This window comes from Pocillopora damicornis, chromosome 2 (genome assembly GCF_964200805.1).
Source record: "Pocillopora damicornis chromosome 2, jaPocDami1.2, whole genome shotgun sequence".
Classification (NCBI taxonomy): Eukaryota; Metazoa; Cnidaria; class Anthozoa; order Scleractinia; family Pocilloporidae; genus Pocillopora; species Pocillopora damicornis.
In genome coordinates this window covers 27,418,852-27,437,684 of record NC_142671.1, presented here as the reverse complement: position 1 = coordinate 27,437,684, position 18,833 = coordinate 27,418,852, and the positions used below count along the sequence as shown (strand labels likewise).

Sequence of the window (18,833 nt, the reverse complement as noted above, 5' to 3'; positions counted from 1 at the left end):
GAGAGCAATTAAACGAAGATCAACCACAGTTGATCTCAATATGCAATGTAACAGTTTCTAGCAGTGCTATCACTTAAGCAGAATAGGGGCGCTTATTGGTATAGGGTGCTCATTGCAATGAGGCTGCTTACTCAGTAGGGGCGCATAATAGAATAGGGAGGCTCATTAACAAAAACAAATTCGAGGGCCGAGGGCACTTATTAGAGACAGGGCACTTATTTGAAGGAGGGCGCTAAATCGTATCATTACGATAGATGTAATTCCCATTCATTGGCCACATAATGAAGTAAAAATACATTGTCCAAACTTAACCTACATCAGGGTTGTGCCCAAGCATAACCTGAGAGCAACTGTTGACTTTTATAGCTTCTCCGTCATGAAAGCTTTCACGAATTTGGTTTCCCATTTTACACAGTCACCCAGTGCTTTTTCTAAAAGCACAAGGTTTTAAGTAAAGTACTAACTCACATACCATCGGATTAGATAACAGTAGTAGTAGAAAAAAAAATTTCAGTAAAAACAATAGCGTCCCAATCTATCTATTTACAAAATTAAATTGGTTTAAAAACTATCAAAATATTGTTTTACAAGATTGCTGAGTGAGAATCTAATGACTCAAATACATAATAATATTATTCGCTTTTTAAATTTACCCATTGATCTGATTCCTCTGACACTCTCAGGGAACGAGTTCCACAAAAGGTACCGATGTAACTAACACAGACTGCGTTTTAAGTAATCAGTACGCGGCCTTGGCAAAGTCAGTTCACAAAAAGAGTTACACAAGTCATAGTTTGTGTTTCGCTCGTTAAAAAGGCCCACAAGTACATTGGAGCTAATTCGTTTAGGGATTTAAAACATCATTGTCGCTTTTTGTTTCTTTCTCCTTATTTCTAGTCTATCCCATTTAAGTATTTCGAGAAGCAGGTTTTAGCCATTATCGTAATCAGCCTTTAAAATTCCGTCAACATGGTTAGACCAGGAAAGCGGATTGTCGATAACTACACCTAAAAATTTAGCGTGATCAACTTGGTCTAGTAATTTGATGCTTATATCGTCATAGTGTTCGGCAAGAATTTTCTGGCGAGAGCCAATGACTATAAACTCAGTTTTCGCTACATTTAAGCTAAGGTTATTGGCTTTTAGCCAGCAAGAGAGATTCTTTAGCTCTGAATTTGTTTCTTGTTCAAGGTAAGTTAGGGTAGAACATACCAACGATGAACTTCAAAGTACTGGTCCACAGTAAGCGTATTTTATTGTCGTGTTCAAGCTACTCGAAAGTTCGGCGAGTTAAGGGCACAAACTTATTAAAATGGAATCAATCATTAAGGGAGAAACGTTTCCTTTATCTTTTAATGACGTTTTCGCCCTAATTTTAAGCGAGGTCGTCCCCTCCTTCACCAGTTCGCCCCCAACTCATTAGACTCGTTTGTAATGCTGTTGAAGTTTTTGGGCTAGTGAGAAGTTCGAAGGCAAGTCGAGATAACTAGTTCTTAAATTTTGCCGCGCAAAAAAGGACAAAATTGTGTGAAACTCGTTAGATTAAGACCGTTGTAACGCAGCGGGTTCGCATTACTCATGCATAAGTCGTGCATTTTTAACACGGCTGGATTTGCATGTGAAAAAATCATCTTGGTCGCAAAAATATCACGACTTGAATATGAAAAAAAATATGGTTCTGTGGTAGGGAAAGAAGTCGAGAGATTTGGGGGCGAACTGATAAAGGTGGGGGCGAACTTCTTTTACGTTAGGCGGCGAACTCGAAAAGGGTATTAAGAGGCGAACCTGCAATGGGGCAAGTTCACCATAATCCCTTTACTGCAATATACTTAGTTTGACGCACGTACAGAATGTCTCCAAGCCTTCAAACCAGCTATAAAAATCATTTCATTGGTCTTTGCTCTGTGATCGCAATTTATTTCAATCAAATGATTTCCTGCAGTAGTTATTTACGTTGTCATTTTTGTCAACATTTGGGACGTCGCTTGGGAGGTAACAACTAACACTCAATGGAATTTCGCCACCATGTCAAGCTGCAGGCTGAAAAATTCAAATTACACTTTGGAGCGCTCAAAAGTACGTCAGGGGGCTATCCCCAAATAACAGAGCTTTTCAAATTCAAGTATGTGCCGTAATTTTTCTGACATTGTACAAGTACTCGAATGCAACATAGCCTTTCAAACCCTTTTTGGAGCATTTCAACGAAGTTTTAGAAAAATCTCGCGTGAAAATATAAATGATAAAATCTCGCGTGAAACCAAGCTCATTACATCCGCAGGAGGTTGTAATTTTGAGACAGTATCCTGTTAATTAATCTCACTTTCTAAAGCGGAGTGTGCTGATTGAAAAACACCGATCAAATCCATAATTATCAATTACAGTCACTGAAATACTTTTCTTCATGAAAACTTAATAAGTGGATCGTAATTTATGATGATGGCCCCAAACAGTGGTGTGTAACTACATTCAGAATTTTTCATTAAAGGGTTTAGTTCTTGCTGTTTGACTGTCGATGTAAACTCCATTGCGACTTCTTACTGCAAGGCTAAGGAATACGACGAGTTTTTCGTTTCAGGTGATCAAGGAGCGTTAGTGAATGGTTGTGACTTTCATTTCTGAGGAATGAATCCGATTGACAGGTTAAAAGTGTATTGGAAATTCGTCTGCTTACTATTTCACCACTGGCAAAAACCGCTGATACCTAACATTGGTGCATTTCTTAGATGCCATAAAATTTCTCAGAAAAATGACCACAATTTGCCTTATATAACCTGCTCGAGTGCCCGTGGCCACATGATCTAGTATTTGTGACGATCTGAATACTCGGTTCCGGGCTAGCAGGTAGTTCAGACTATCAAATCAGTACTACCGCAGTTTTCTTTTAAGAGTGTGGAGATTTTTCTCTTTGTCCTATTTCTCTCGTCAAATTGACAACGGGACAGTTTTTTTTACCAACATCTCAAGCTGTTTGTCGTTTTTAAGTCACTTTGTCGCGCTAAGGAAATTGAAATTAAACATTGGCGTTTGGATTTAGTTTTACAACGATCAGCCTCATGCCTTCGGAATCATCCGTTTTTGTCGAAAATTGCCATAATGCCAGAGCTCGTTGGTTATGTCCGTAAGTCCAAAGGCAGAAAAACATAATTTTTTCCTCCTAGATGACAAAATTCTTTGCGACGCAGACTGCGCGGATATGTCGCGCTAAGCGACATACTGAATTCGCAAGGAGCAATCAGAATCAGTTTTGCACGTTAGGTATATTTGTCTATAGATAAACATAACCCACGAATCAGAGAATAAACACAGATCAATAGAACAAAGTCTGAAAAGTTTCAGTTGATCTAAAAATTCATTATTTAATCGTTGGTAAGCTTTAGATGATGTTGCCTCATAATCTCTGTAGAAAACAAAAGCTCTATCAATGGGTTTATAATCACAATATCCAAAGTGCCGGAAAAAGAGTTTCTAACGGAGGAGGAGGTGGCTTGGGAAATTGAGCAGCTATGTAGAACAGTCGTGGGTGAGGGGGGAGGGGAAGGGTGGATAAGTGAAAGCTGGCTGGCCCACATCCTGCACGATGACATCAAGGAATCCCTTCCGTCAAAGCCAAGTAACCAATCCTGGAATAATCGCCCCGGGTAATCGAGGCAAAAAAAAAAGGATGCTTTTTTTCCTAGAACGCCCTCAATGAGATCCGGCAAATTTTCGAAGGCATAACTTAGCGTTTGGCGTAAGCACGTGACTACGGCTTTTGACACCGGTTGCCTAGCAGGAATATTTTGTGTTGGTGTGAAAGATTACTTAAATGGGATGTCCATTGAAAACGCCACTTCTTGAAAGGAAAGGGATAAAAAATTTATTTTTATCAGATAACAAATAACAGTTATGTGCACTCTCTTTTTCAATCGCATGCAAAATTCAACGCACGTGACGAAACATCTAAATCACGTAACGCGTGCGTAGGAACGAGAACTCAAGCTAGCTCACGCAAAAGTTAAAAGTTAAAGTTCCAACTATCTCTGAAAGTTGTTTCACGATTTTAAGACTGGACCACCTTCGGCGTATCAGCATTTAATTAACTTAGCTACGCATTACATCTGAGAACGCAATTAATTAGTATAATTTTGGCTCCAAATGTGAAGCATCACTAATTCGACTATCATACAGGTGATCATTATCAAACTCACTCCAACCCATATACAAAGAAAGATAAATTTTTTCAATATCTTTATTCAGTTAGTCCATCTCAAAACAAGGTTTGTCACAAATATTACACCAATTGAATCCTACTAAATTTACCCACCATTCATTTTACAACGCCTCAACATTTTCGCTTTCTGAAAAAGCAATTTTTTTTCCAAACCTAATTTTCACTGGTTTACTGGAGAGGTACAAAACAGTCCACCTCTCACAATGTTGTGGTCCCTTGGCAGACAATTAAGAGAGGGGTCAAAAGCTTTTCCTGTAACTTTTAAAATGGTGTCCACCTCAACACCAATCTTTTCAATCAGTTCACTGATTCCATATACATCACCAAGGAAAAGCTGTGCAAACTGTTGGGAGCCACACACATGTACAGAGTCAAGAGAACCTCGCTTGACAGGGTACATACATGTGCATTTTGAATGGATTAGCCAATACACCTCAGAAATGCCAATGTCAAAGCAATTTATTGTGATACTGTACTTTCTTTCCTCTCTATGTCTCATCATAACTGAACCTCCTAGTTAACCCATTCACAAACTACTAATGATGTACTAAATTACTTCCTTACCACAATTTCCACTTATTTATTTTGGTGGTATATCAGTATTCCTGCTGGAAATTCCCGTATGTCGCATTTTCACTTCTTGTGAGCTTCTGTGAACGGTTTGAAATTGTATGGAGAAGTCGCGTATCAATCACTCAGGGAGTAATTGAGTTAAAAAAAAGGAAAAAAAAGCATTGTGCATTCCAACAATGTGCTCATGTTAATGATTTTTGTTGACTTCATTGAGAATTTTGTTACATAATTTAACTGCTACACGCTGGCATTTTTGGAAAGCCTAATTTATGAAATACTTATTGAGAACAGCACAAAGAATTCCATAATGAAGCCCTTGCGATTAAAATTTTGTTAAAAGTTGTGAAAGATAGAAGGAATCAATAGTTACCGGAAGACTGTTCCTGGTCAATGAAATTGATTAACTCTTTATTAATCATTCATTTTCCAGAGCAAATAACAGCATACAATTGAGCTGGCAGTCTCACAATAAAGATTTCAACTACACATAAATCAAATTCTTGTTGAATTCATGATGATGTTCATGAGGATGCCTCAGTTCCTAAAAGAAAAAAGCCAGATTGATTTATAAAGAATTATCAAATAACACCAGATACATAAGGGAAATAGAATTCTGTTTCTTTAAATCCTAACTGCATTTTTTAAAGAGAAAGGTATGTATATATGCACCAGTAGCTTTTGAGGTAACAAAAATAGATACAAGTTGTTGATTTGAGCTTGAAGCTAAATATGAAGTGAGCTGTACCTTAAGTATATTTTCAAATCAATCATTGAACTCTGTAGCCATCTATTGGACAAAATTACCGCGCACCCTTGTTAACATTAATATCATCATATTATTCCTTAAGAAAAAGCCCCTACTAAATGATCAAGAGAAACATATATTGGTTTGATTATAACTTCCTGCTGAACATAATAATACATACAACATATAAAATGATAATAGCAAATCAAAACATAGCATTAGTTCTCAAGCTAGTAGACTCGCCACCTTCTATTTTTAATTGAATTACAAAGAAGCCCTTAAGTAAGTATGCATGAAAGTTTAATATCACTTGTGATCAATATTATTACCCCATGCTTGGTGCGTATTGATAAGTCACAAACTGTCTTTCATTTTACTCCATGTTGTCAAATCCTTCATGACATGACAGGAATAAAGAACATTCACTGTCAGAAAAAAAAATGAATGGATTACACTCATTTTTACAAAACAAGAAGCTTTCTGCCTTTAATTGTTATATTATGTTTGTAATATAAAACATGCCCTCTGAATCATGTTTAATTAGATTTATTCAGATTTCCAGGTAAAAACAGTGGTTAACATAATTTTTACCTTGATTTTTGTTCCATAACTGCCAGGACAAAAAACTGCAAATATAACAAAAAGTAGCGTTCTTTGGGTTACTGTTTAGGTAAAAGGGAATTGATACACAAGCTGGCTTAGAGGCAAGATGCAACTTTACCACTCAGCTATACACAATTCAACAAAAGGCAACATAAGTCTTAGGCAGTCATTAAATCAGCTAGTTTATTTAAATTGGCTAAATTTCACTCCTAGCAAAGAATATCTAGTCTACAAGTCAAAGAAAACTTTGAAATTGAATACCTCTAAAGATACATGTAGGTGGCAGTCATTTTGATGGTCTTAACCCTTTAACCTCTAAGAGTGACTGGCATTTAATTTCTCATCACAATATCAGCCCCAAATCACATATTAAGGTAATGAGAATAAAGGAAATGATCACCATTTAGAGAAGCTCTGGATTATGAAACAAATTCTCCTCATCAGCACCTTAAGGAATGTATAGGGAACAGTATGGAGAAGATGCATACTGATGTAAGGGTGGAAATGGTTAACAAAACTTGATGTTGTTAGGGAAGAAACCAAACTTTTATTAGCAGGCAGTACGATCATCATAGGAAGAATGCATGCACAACATCTTAAATTCCCAATTTTTCTCCCTAGTTGTAAAGTGTATTCTCTCTGCTTTACAAAGACAGTAAACTGTTAACTTGTCACCTGAGAGAAAATGTATGAACTGCCAGCTGACCAAAATATATAGGTATTTCATGTAGCAGCTTAATTATCATGCTTTTAGCTCAGCTTCTTACACTGATCCAGAATGGCAACTTTTTCTCCCGCACCTGCTTTCTTGCTTTAGTCAACAGAAGGGACTGATAAAACACTCAGGTCATCATGGTATGATCCAAGACATTTTTTTTTCCTCTTCTCCCTTTACTTCAAGACAGTGATGTTAATGATAGTCATAAGGTATTGACATTGAATAAATTTCTGTGAATCAGAATGGAGATCACCAGCAATATTTGATGCACATCAACAGAAGAAAGGATATTGGGGAAACCTTCCACGCAGCCATCATTAACATGGTACATGTACCTAAAACAGTTATGCTTCAGAGGCCAAACAGGTTTATAGAAGAAACCCAAAGGAGGAGGAACCACATTGACTACTCATTAGGTGCACTCCTTCCTTGAATTCCTCCAGCAAAGCATTCTTAAAAGATAATTAAGGATTGAAAAGATGATATCAAATTACTATAGAGACGCTTGCAGAATATGCAAGTTTGGCTCACCTAGCCCCTGGTTGCAAGGTGAAGGATTAACAAATAAACATTGTCTATCTATGTATGGATATACACAAAGTATTTTCTTGGTCTAATTTGCCTTTTTCTTACTCTTGGTCTTCTGTTCATTAAAAGCTCCAGCTTCAGATGTAACACCCTCCCAAGGTAATTCTCTTTTGGTGACATTCTTGGTCAGTGTTTTGTTAATTTTCATAATGGTGGCAGTTCCACAGAATTCATCCTTGTGTGCTTGATGAAATGACAATCACTCATTTTTTATCATCACTGCCATTTGGCACATTAAATCTCCATGCCAAACTTGGGCAGGAGCCTTTGTAATGCCCTTAACACCAATGAATCTCAAACCATTTTTCACACTGCTCCTCAGTCAAACTCTCTTTGTTCATAAAGGGGTAAGTTTCTAAAGAAACTGTGGTGCTGCGTCAGTGGGAGAGTATAGCAGGTAATTTAGTGTTAACAACTGGGTTGAAAACGTAAATTAGCTACCGTAAAGGGTAAAAAAGCTGACGTTTCGAGCGTTAGCCCTTCGTCAGAGCGATTAGAGGAATTGTGGGTTGTGTGTGGATTTATATGTAGAAAGTGGAGCTACGCCATTGGTGGGAATATGGTGACGATGGTGGTGTCTCTTTGTTCATGGTGAACAAGCCACAGATTTTGCAAACAATTTTCAGGTACATGTAGGTTCGTCAGCATTCCCAGCTGAGATGACAAGTCCTATAGTGCATTGATTGGAACGATTTTATTTCAATCACTTTGCTCTTCGATACTTCAAATTCACCTGCACGATAAATCGAAGGAAAAGGCCCTTTCATTTTCTCATTTAAATCTCAAGGGGTTAATTAGCTTCCTCATTGTAATGTTGTGCGAAAATTTCAACGTGCTTACCTATGCAAATGTTGCACGGACATGCATGTCACTTTTCCTCAGAAACTTTTGAGACTTTCCATTGATATCAGACGACATAATTACGCTTTGTCCAAGTCATCCAATAAACTTCCATCCAAAGAAGTGACATGAACTACACAAGTGTAAACTTTTCATTAAAAGGACACCACCGTTGGCTTTTGGACTCCGTTCGTCTCCAACATCGTCTTAGCCCAACACCAACCGACGTGGCGTGTTTACGGTTAGTTCTCTAGTGGCGTTGCTCGCCCTTTTAGCTCTTTTGTTTGTTTGTTTGTTTGTTTTTTTACCAAGCCTTTTTGTTTTTCATGATATGCCTTTCTTACTCTCTTTGAACGACACACTAATCAAACTAACCAAGCCATTAGCATCCTGGCCTCAAGAGACAACAGTCTGGAATCTGGAATGAACTTGGGGATTTAGAGGACTTTGGTACAGTGGAACACAGAGCTGCACAGAGGGAAACGATGATCGTTAATGGCTGGTTACCACCACAACTGCGTGTTTTGATTCCGCAAAAGAATTTGCGTAAAGACTAATCACGTATTCCAAATCTAGACAGATATTTAAAGGTTTTCTAAAAAAATTACAAATATCAAAATTACTTCAGGTCTGTGGAAGGAACATCAAACAGTAGCAACTTTAAATTAGAAGCAAATCCTTATTTTCAAAGAAAGTTACCGGAATCCGCCCCCAACACACATTCGGAATAACTTGACACATCACTAATAGGCCGTCACGTCATGACCGTCAGTGCCTTTTTGGATTTAGACTATCCGAATCGTCTCGGATTTTCTTGTTTGGATTTTTTTTTGTTTGAATTTTTTTTGTTTGGACCTTTTTTTAATTGGATTGTTTGGCTTGTTTGATTTTCAGATTTTTCAAAAATCTGAAAAGAGATCGATCCGAACGGCAAACAGCCTGGACACGATCTTTTGAAGGCCAAGAATAAAGCAAAATGGAGGGTTTTTTTTTAGATTACCTTCAGCCTTTTACTCTATTCTGGGAGAACTTGTTAGAGAAAACAGAAACAAGGGAAAACATCATGAAAATGGATTACTTGCTCATTTTTACGACGCTTGAGAAGCTTAAGAAAACTCACAGAAATGTTGCAGTTTGGACGGATGCTTACGCCGTGCAAAAATACTAAATGCTGTTCACGGTCTTAACTGGGCGAATTTCATACTTCGTCGTTTTATTCTTAACATTCAAGTTCAACTTCCATAATCTTAAAGATTTTTAAAGGAGTACAGCAGTGTTCAAGAACCTGGGCTGACTTGAAAATGACAGTTCCTCATTTTTCACCTTTTGAACCGCCATGTTAATCGCTAGAGTCCACCACGTAATCGTGATCCAAAGTGATATACCGACCCGTGCTATCCAAGTTCAGAGGGAGATCGTTCGTTCCGATTGTAGTCTTAAACTTGTTTTCTCCTTGATGAAGCAGAAAACTGTATGTGGATCGGAAAATCAGGATTTAGATTGGCTATTAGAAACGCAACCTAAATCATTGTTAGTGAAGGACTGAACGGTGTTTCTTACATGCAGTTTGTACCAGAGATTACTAGGTTTCGAAGAGTGTGCTTTAGACTTCGTATTAGTGAGCGACTCTCTGTAAGTAAAGTGTAACAGCGCCTCAGCTGAGATTCGTGGGTTAAGGCGTTTAAAATAGCCCAATGTCGGCTGAAAGATACTTTATTACATCATACTGTATTTGATTTCTGGGTAATATCCACAGACCAGTTTGACAACGAAATGTCTTCCGAATACATCGTTACATCCAATGTGATATGTGGTGCAGCTATCAGAGGTTTAGTTCGTTGATGACATATTCAAGGAGAACCTTCACTAAGTTAGAGTGTAGGTTGCCATTGACTTTTATTTGTAATTCAAGCGGTAATAGTCGGACCAAATATAACATTCCCAAAGCGTATAACATTGTTCTGACTTTATACAGCTAAGTTAATGGGACTTGTGGGCGATCCAGGGTCAACTCTTTGGTGCAGGATTGAACGGATGGTAAAGCGCGCAGTACCACGTGTGCTGAATGACCTTTCAAGCTGGGGGAGGCTGGAAAACTTATGCCATAAAAAGTTGACTCGTGTATAGTTCAAACTTTAGTAAAGAAAATGGACTATTGGGCTATAATAACAGTACAAGGAATTCTGCAACCTTTTTGATGAAGGCCGCAGCGTGGACACTTGGAATGATCGTAGTGTAGCTTTCTCTGGTCGACGAACCGGATGATTATGGGCTGCTGTCGACTAACAACACATCTGTTAGTGGTGCGGAACGCTCGTTCGGACCATCCATCTGGCAGAAGGTTGTCGAGGTCCTCGGCTGTCACATCAAACCTTCTCCTACCACGACTCAGGCCACTTAACAGGTCGTTAAAGTCCTCTGGATCCATCGGAACTCTGATGGTGGTGCGTCGAATGTATCCCTTTTCTGGGGCGGTTCGAACGGAGAGCTTCTGTCCAATCTCACCGACGAGATAATCGATCATTTTTTTCTTTTCCTGAAAAACGACTAAGAGAAACGTTTAGTCTCGAACAAACTAGCCTTCAAGCAAAGTAAATTCGTTCCTGTTGTAATCTACTCACTTTTAAGTGAAGATCGCGCATAGTTCTTCATAACGCTGTTGCAATCTTCTTCCTGCACCCAAGTATAGTCCTTGCTTCCGAAACCCTTCCATCTCACCCGATACTCTTTACGTCCGTGAATGGAACGCACACAGAAGCTTCTTATTTAATTTTCTTTTTTCCTCTCGTCCTCTTGCCGAGAAAAATAGTCCGTGAATGTTTTTAACAACAAAGCATCCTTATCGTGTGATAAATTTATAATCAACTGGTTCGCTGATAAAAAAAAAATATACTGAGAGACCAGCATAGTGAAGGGCGTTTTCTCCCTTGGGTACCCCTGTGTGAAAAGCACCCTCATGAGCGACTTTCCCAACCCCTCTCCCCTAGTGCCGCTAATTTGACACGCCGACACTTTGCGATGATCTGAAATTCATCTTCGCCGAGTCTCGGCACAATTTCCTCAGCGCAACAAACGACAAAAGAATTTTGTTTGAACTTGTCGAATTTAACCCACAACAATGGAACATTTCTTGATGCGAGACTCATTCATATTTTTGTGAAGGAGAGACTTACTTTTGCAACGATTCATAATAAAGTGTGGCTACCTGTGCCCACCTACTCCCTTTCAACCATGTGATACATCATGTGTGGCGATAATGTGCTAAAGATTGATGTAAAGAAAACCTTGGAAAACGGTGGAGAATATGGGGTGATTGAAGAAAGTGCAATCACCATAAGTCATTCAGCAAGGCCTGGTGTTTGCTTGTCTTTTCAAATCGCGCCATTGTTCTTTTTATTCTTCCTCTGTTTTTTGTTTTGTTTTGTTTTGTTTTGTTTTAATTTTGAATAGACTTCTGTGATTAGATAACACATCTGCGATATGGCCCAATCTTAACTTATCTCATAGCCAGGGCGTCCTCTTTTTGCTGTACACTTGGTGTCTTTAGTGAACATGGTTGTAACGCATCTGCCCCCGTCAAATTTGATTAATTGACAATATTTTGTTCCTCAGTTTTTGAGTATTACTTTCTTACGTTTCACTTTTCGTGGGCAGCTTGGTTCCCGCTGTTGTAAGTAAAGTTCCATGATCTAAGCTCCTTTGAAAGTTGAACTATATGCTGAGTGTATGTCTACATCAGTCAACTTCTTCTTGTCACTAATTCCACTGTCTAAAAATACATGCAAAATCCAGTAACAAATGCCTGTAAATTTTGGAGTAGTTGCTGCACCCTTTGTTTCAGTCACAGGAAGTTAGCACATACCACCTTTTCTCCAAAAATAAAAGGCCTCGCATCAGGCACTGAAATGACAGGGCGCACGCTTCATCAGTTCTTCCATTTCGACATGCCGCCATGCTTAGTCATTCTTCTCCTCGAATTAAATAAACATTGCTTTTATCACAAACGAATGCAACAGCTGGTGTTTTTGTTGCTTTGGGGGCAATAATAAGTCAGTTAAAGAAATTTGTCTCAGAAACATGTGTTATGTTGGGTATGATTTAGTTATGTTAGCTCTTTGTACTGATTTAGGACCACGCTTCGTTAAACTTAAATAACAAGCTCGCTCATTGGTCTTGAAGATTCACCACTCTTCTATGAATATATTGGAAATAATTTTGCATTGATGGAAGCTACATGATTTTTATCAAGAGAGCAAATAAAGCTTCTACTCAGGCTTTGTTATTAATCAGCATCACAAGATCCAGTGGGTTGAAGGTTGTCACTTGTCGTAATTTCTCCGAGTTCCCATTTCTGAGTTATTCTTGAACAATCTAGGATAAAATTGAATAGCTAAAAATTTAATTGTTATACAGTATTTTCGACCTACGATATGATATGTGCTATGTTCTGCAATATTGAACTTCCGAGCAATCATCTGTGGTAATCTCATATTTATACAACCCACATGGAGTTTGAAACGTCACTGTTGTTTCACTGAGACGGCACGTCCACATGTGAAGGAATCGCCTTCCTCAATACTAACCAACGAGAGAGCAGGCAACAAAAAGTCAAGTTGTCGTACGCACCATCGAGCATGAGTAGTTTTATCATGTTCGAATTAAAAGTGGCCGAAAAAGAAAAAAAAGACTTCTTTCTTATTCTATGGAGAACTCAATCATTTAACTTTCTTGAGAATTAAAGGAAAATCTTGTAGAGAATAATTTTAAGTAACTGAAAAAGCAATTACTGTCCGACAACTTGGGAATTAAAACATTTTATATAAAATAGTGGAAAAGGCCGCTTAGTTTAATGAACTTCAATTGAAAACACAAGAAGGTGCACTATACAAAAAATTTGAACATGGTTTTTGCCGCAGTTAAATTAAAAGTCTCCTTGTTGGGGGAAAATTAAAATCCATTTTTAAATAATGGAGATAAAAGCCCAAAGGGCAAAAAAATACTTCAGAACAGTAAACAGTGAGAGATGCTCAACTCAGGCGATTTATAGTACAGCGTAAAGGTAACTTCCCTCCGAAAATAAATATTGTTACAGCGATATGACAAAGAGCGAACAGTACGTTATCGCGATTTATATATTGCCAAACAAAATATCATTCGAACCCGGTAAAGAATCTGAAGAAACACATTCACTGCTACACGGAGCTTCGAGTATTTCTTTATGTATTGACAATATTTAGATATCCATTGAAACGAATCCGGAGAGCTTTTCAGAGTTAATGGAAAGTTGAGTTGACGACCTGAATTTAATATGTTTTTCTAAAATATGATGGCAGTCCGATTTCTTAAAAGACGGAAATGGTGATTTCAGTTGTACTTAAATAATCTCTAGTAAATTAGATGTAAATAAATTCCTCACCCATCATGAGCACAACCTCAGAAATAAGTTTGGGTGCAGTACGAATGTAAACTGAAAGTGACATCCATTGTAAGATTGGACCAGGTTTTGAAGGTTAGACCCCTTGACCTTTGACAAAGATTTGTAGGCTATCTATATTCGTGTTAGTGTATCTCACATTTTTACTGATTTCCATTTATCTAGCTACACATTCGGACGGAAGCGATTTGAGTTTATAGATTGAAGAATCCAAACAGCCGGCAACTCCATCGTCCTTCATAATACACTTGTTTCTAAATTGCATGTGACTGATTGAGACCCGTCCTTATCTAAATATTATTTGCAGTCCCTAACCCTAACCATAACCTTTCGGTGTTGGAAACTAGCCAAGGGCTGAGGAAAGTTTTAAAAATTAGAAAGCATAGGATTTAATTCAATTTCCCAAAGCAAGAGTTTATAATCTGTTGCCCAAGACATGTGTCACTTGATTCAATGAGGGTTGATATAAACCCACTGTGGCTGACTCTACCATGTGCTGGGCGCCGAGAACATTCTAAAGAGAGAAAGGAAGGAATTTTTTTCAACCATTTACCATGAAATGAAGCCATTTAACATTTTCAGAGAATGCGTTTAAGCGAAAGTTATAAAACTGAGATTTACCTTAAAGTGAGCATTATTGGACACATGAAGATTTGCTTTCCAGTCCGCAGATCCAAAGATTTACTCGAGATCCAGGACTGCTTACGACGAGCAGTAAAATTAGTGAGATCTGAAAGACCTTCAAATTGTTTGACAGTTAATGATGCGCTGTTTTCACTGCAGGGTTTAGTTTTCGCCGTCTAGCTGTCGATGGAAATGCCATCGTGACTCCTTACTGCAAGGCTACGGAATACGCCGAGTATTTTGTTTCATGTGATGCTAACTATTTCATTACTGGCAAAAACCGCTGATGCCAAATATTGGCCCATTTCTGAGATTCCAGAACAATGACAACGATTTGCCTCATTTAACTTGCTCGAGTGTCCGTAGCCACATGATGTGGTATTTGTGACTATCCAAACACTCGGTTCCGGCCTAGCAGATAGTTCAAATTACCTAAGTACTACCGCAGTTTTCTCTTAAGAGTTTGGAGATGTTTCTCTTTGTCCTATTTCTCTCATCAAATTCACAACGGGACAGTTTTTGTACCAACTTCTCGTGTTGTTTGCCGTTTTTAAGTCACTTAGTCGCGCTAAGGAAATCGAAATTAAACATTACAGTTTGGATTAGGTTTTAAAACGATCAGCCTCTGGAATCATCTGTTTTTGTCGAAAACTGCCATAATGAACTCCTTGGTTATTTCTGTAAGCACAATAGCCGAAAAACAGAATTTTTTCCTCCCAGATGACAAAATTCTTTACGACGCAGACTGCGCGGATACGTCGCACTATGGTGATGTACTGAACTCGCTAGGACCAATCAGAATCAGTTTTGCAAGTTGGGTATATTTATCTATGTATACACATAACCCACGTACCAGAGAATAAACACAGATCAATAGACCATAGTCTGAAAAGTTTCAGTTTTTCTAAAAATTCATTTTTTAATGTTTGCTAAGCATTAGATGATGTTGCCATATTTTCTTTGTACAAAACAAAAGCTATATTGATGGGTTTGTAATCGCAATATCGAAAATGGCGGAAATAAATTTCTAACGGAGGAGGAGGTGGCTTATGAAATTGAAGATGACCCCTAATACAGTCTCAAATTTCTTATTTGCGCAGCTATGTAGAACAACCGTGGGTGAGGGGGGTGTGTTAATCCATAAATTCGGAGAAGTCTTAATGGGTTCCTGAAAACGTAATATTTGTATCAAAGAACTTTATCTTGACCAGTTGCATCGCGAGTTCCTATTGATTTTCAATAATAAATCCCTTCTGTCAAACCAAATTAGCCAATTTTATACAAAGCACTTCCTCGAATAATCGCCTGAGCGCCTATTTCAAATTTCGGCTAAAAGGAGGGGTGCTCGTTGGAAGGAAGGTGCTTTTAGAAACTATTAACCTGTACTGATTCCGCTGAAGTTGAAGGTTAAAGAGTTATAGATAAAGTGGCAATAGAAACAGGTTTTCTTGGTATCTGAGACAGTGAGGAAGGAGGGTAGAGGGGGACGGTAATTTATTCGAGGGGCGCTTAAAACGTAATAAAACGAGACCTTCTTTCGGTAGGAGTCATATGAAGTTATAAGCTTTATCTAACAGCGCAGTTCTAATATTATGTAATGATTTCTTGTTCACAGGGACTTATCCCATAATCAGTTAAAGGATTTACCCTCAGGAGTTTTCAGAGGGCTTCGGTGGCTCACAAGACTGTAAGTAACAACCAACATAAATCTTTATTTACAGCTGTAACATCCACAGGACCAAAAAAGTCTCATGCAGATATAAACTACTTGCTACTGAAAAATAAATAATCGGTGAAGAAAAAAAAGTTTGTGGCTGGCGATAAAACTACTTATAATTGTTCTCCCCGGCCTTTCCTCACAAACCTCACCACCCGCCAAACGAGGACTAAAAGCGCTGGTATCATAATCAAACTCAACTTTGTATCGGGGGTGGGTAGGGAAGGCAAAGATCAGGCAACCAGGTAAGTACGAATTAAGCAAGACTTTTTGTAATTTTTTAGCCCCTAGGAACGGTCGTTATCAGAGCTCAGTTACGATATGAAAATCTTTTCAAAATTTCTCACCCAAGGCTAAACTTTAAAGAAAATTAACGTTGTTGATGAAAACACAGTGCGTGAAAAGATATGCGTCGAAAGCCTTACGAAGTATTCTCAATTCTTCAGCACGCGGTCATATTACCAGCACTGCGGTTTTGTGTAATTGTTGCATTCCATGCTATGGGCACTTCATTTGATTTCGGGCGCATCAATCATCACGTGACTCGGTAATTCATCTAGTTTACTCGGTTGGAAAACTTGTCACAAGAATTTCAGTTTTACTGAATATAATCGTTGATTGATGTAATACATATAATACGGACCGACTTAGGCTGGTGAATAACATTTATATTTATTTTCAAACAGGCCTAACGAAATGCGTGCCACAAACTGAAAAATTTCTTAGCGAGTAGATAGTATAGAAAAATGAGGTTATGCAAACTAAAGAGAGATGCTTCACAGAAACATTTTTATTTGCGTTAAGAAAAAGGTAATCTAAAGGCTCCCAAGCAATTTTTGAAACATGACTATCATGACGATGTTTTCTTCAAAACAGTCAGTGATCTTACTGAAAGTATTATTCACTTAAATGGGCGATTAATCCACATGTGTAGTTTTTGAAATGGCAAAGAAAGTCAGTGTAAGGAAATTCAAATGTTTGTTTTGTAAGTGGAAATAGCGTTGTTTTCGAGGATTAAAATTGGCTTGGGGCTTTTTATTTTCGCACGGAAAGACCAGGCTTAACTTTGTGAAAATTGCAACATCGTCATTTACGTCATGACATAATCTAATTAGGCACCCCATCGTTAAATCCAGAATTCCGAAGTATCTTTTGCAGTTAGCACCGTGTTCGATCAGGAAATCAATACAGTAAGGTAGCCTTGCGTAGCTAACAACGGCGGCTGATGATAAAACCCGAATAATCACCGAATGCTGCGAATAGTCGCGAAAAGTCGCGAATAGTGACGAATAGTGACGGATAGTGACGAATGGTAGCGAATATTAATGAATATTGATATATACATTGGTTGTCAAGTTTTCGGTAAGCGACTAAATCAAGTTCCCCTATTTGTCGAGCGCCCCTATATGTCATGTCGCGTTACCAACTCCAGTCTTCTAGTGACCTGACTAGGCCGTTTCTTGTACAAAATAAGACACTCTATAAAGTGCATGCTCGTCCCTAACTCTACTACGAATGAGCTTTGTTATACATATAATGTGCGCTTTGCATGGCTTTCTTCTCTAACAGCTTGTGTGACAATAGCATGACATTTTATAGGTGTCCGAGGTCAAGGCGTTCAAGAACATATCAATCAAGTTTTATGTTTTTCATTCTTGACGTCATAGACCTTCATTGGGATTCCTGTGCAATTCATCGTTGTTCACGGCTGTCATCGAGGGGATTAAATTTCTCGAAGTAGGAATGAAGGTCACGAAATGTGAGTAAGAGTTTTCGGGAAAGGCAACGTTCCTTTACGGGTTAATTTGCGTGTTACTATTCGAATTGAAGACCGTCTACGGGCGGAATTAATTTGGGCCAAGATAATAAGTATGATATCGATAAATTTTCTGGTGAATTGAAATTAGTTCAAGTAAATGGCCGAGGCACATACTGACAGATGTAGTTCAATAGCAGTGTCAGAATCTCTGTAACAGATTACAATGTAAAGCGTCCTATATTTATCAAGTATTCTTTATCTGCCGCAGGAGAATTTGAAAACATTTTTTCAAATATGTTGATACCTGATCCAAGTATTACGATATACGCACAAGTATGAATTCGTCAGCTAGAAAGCGTCGTGCGCCGGTTGCCTTATAAGCTCATATAGGGCTTTCGTTTTCCCTTATTCTGGTTTTTCATTGGCCAACGACGGCAGATTGGTTTTCAATCCCAGCTTTCGTTTCAAATTCTCATCCATTTCCCATGGCTAAATTATTTATAATAACATATTCCGTAAGCTAGCGGCAGGTGTCTGTTTTTCTTTCAAATTTAAACACATTTTTTAAAAAAATTCTTCATTGTGGACTTGAAGGAGAAAAATTCAATCATCTGCACCTGGAGGTCAGCAGATCTGTGCCAAAGACGTTAAAGACGGACCGCAATCGGATACCAGTGTAGATGTAACACACTCGAGCGTTTCTCACTCAAGACTGAAATTATTTCAATCCGTGCGGAAATGAAAAAAACCTTGAACTAATTCTTAAATCCTCGAAAATAACACTATTTCCACCTATCATGAGCTTAACCTGAGCCGATTCTGAGTTATACCGCATGGGTAAATTGTTCATTAAAATTTGTAACGAAATGCAACATTTGTATTTTGAAATATTGGTGATTTTCAAAAGCTTTCCGTGAGCTCCAAATGATATGAAATAGTCCCGTTTAGACTTGAACAATTCCCCATCCCTCCGATACAAATTTATCAAATTGATATGAGCTTGCTTTCTTTTGCTCTTTTCA

At 38.2% G+C, this 18,833-nt stretch overlaps 2 protein-coding genes, 1 long non-coding RNA gene and 1 pseudogene across 6 annotated transcripts in view; 1 reads left to right on the top strand and 3 right to left on the bottom strand.

Annotated features, from left to right (window-relative positions):
• LOC149050568 (uncharacterized) overlaps positions 1–18,833 on the bottom strand; it is a 195,225-nt pseudogene that overhangs the window by 22,379 nt on the left and 154,013 nt on the right. The gene's annotated exons all lie outside the window — the stretch shown is intronic.
• On the bottom strand, positions 4,211–7,792 carry LOC149050584 (uncharacterized). Of its 3 annotated transcripts, XR_016184219.1 has the most exons (4): positions 6,807–7,023; positions 6,120–6,154; positions 5,858–5,953; positions 5,167–5,324 (listed from the first exon to the last, which is right to left on the bottom strand). It is a non-coding gene; the product is annotated as an uncharacterized LOC149050584 (long non-coding RNA). The 3 variants fall into 3 exon arrangements; XR_016184221.1 differs by lacking the exon at positions 5,858–5,953 and having other exon boundaries at positions 4,211–5,324; positions 6,807–7,079; XR_016184220.1 differs by lacking the exons at positions 5,167–5,324; positions 5,858–5,953 and adding an exon at positions 5,541–5,570 and having other exon boundaries at positions 6,807–7,792.
• Positions 10,301–11,356, bottom strand: LOC149050583 (uncharacterized). Its single transcript, XM_089197568.1, has 2 exons — positions 11,047–11,356; positions 10,301–10,813 (listed from the first exon to the last, which is right to left on the bottom strand). Exons 1-2 carry the CDS (start codon positions 11,233–11,235, stop codon positions 10,430–10,432), a joined length of 573 nt encoding a protein of 190 aa, XP_089053694.1. The 5' UTR covers positions 11,236–11,356; the 3' UTR covers positions 10,301–10,429.
• LOC149050577 (uncharacterized) overlaps positions 11,521–18,833 on the top strand; it is a 71,496-nt gene continuing 64,183 nt past the window's right edge. Inside the window, exons 1-3 of the mRNA XM_089197541.1 lie at positions 11,521–11,632; positions 14,495–14,570; positions 15,951–16,022. Coding sequence (XP_089053667.1) covers positions 11,521–11,632; positions 14,495–14,570; positions 15,951–16,022 — 260 coding nt within the window. The remainder of the gene's footprint in view (positions 11,633–14,494; positions 14,571–15,950; positions 16,023–18,833) is intronic.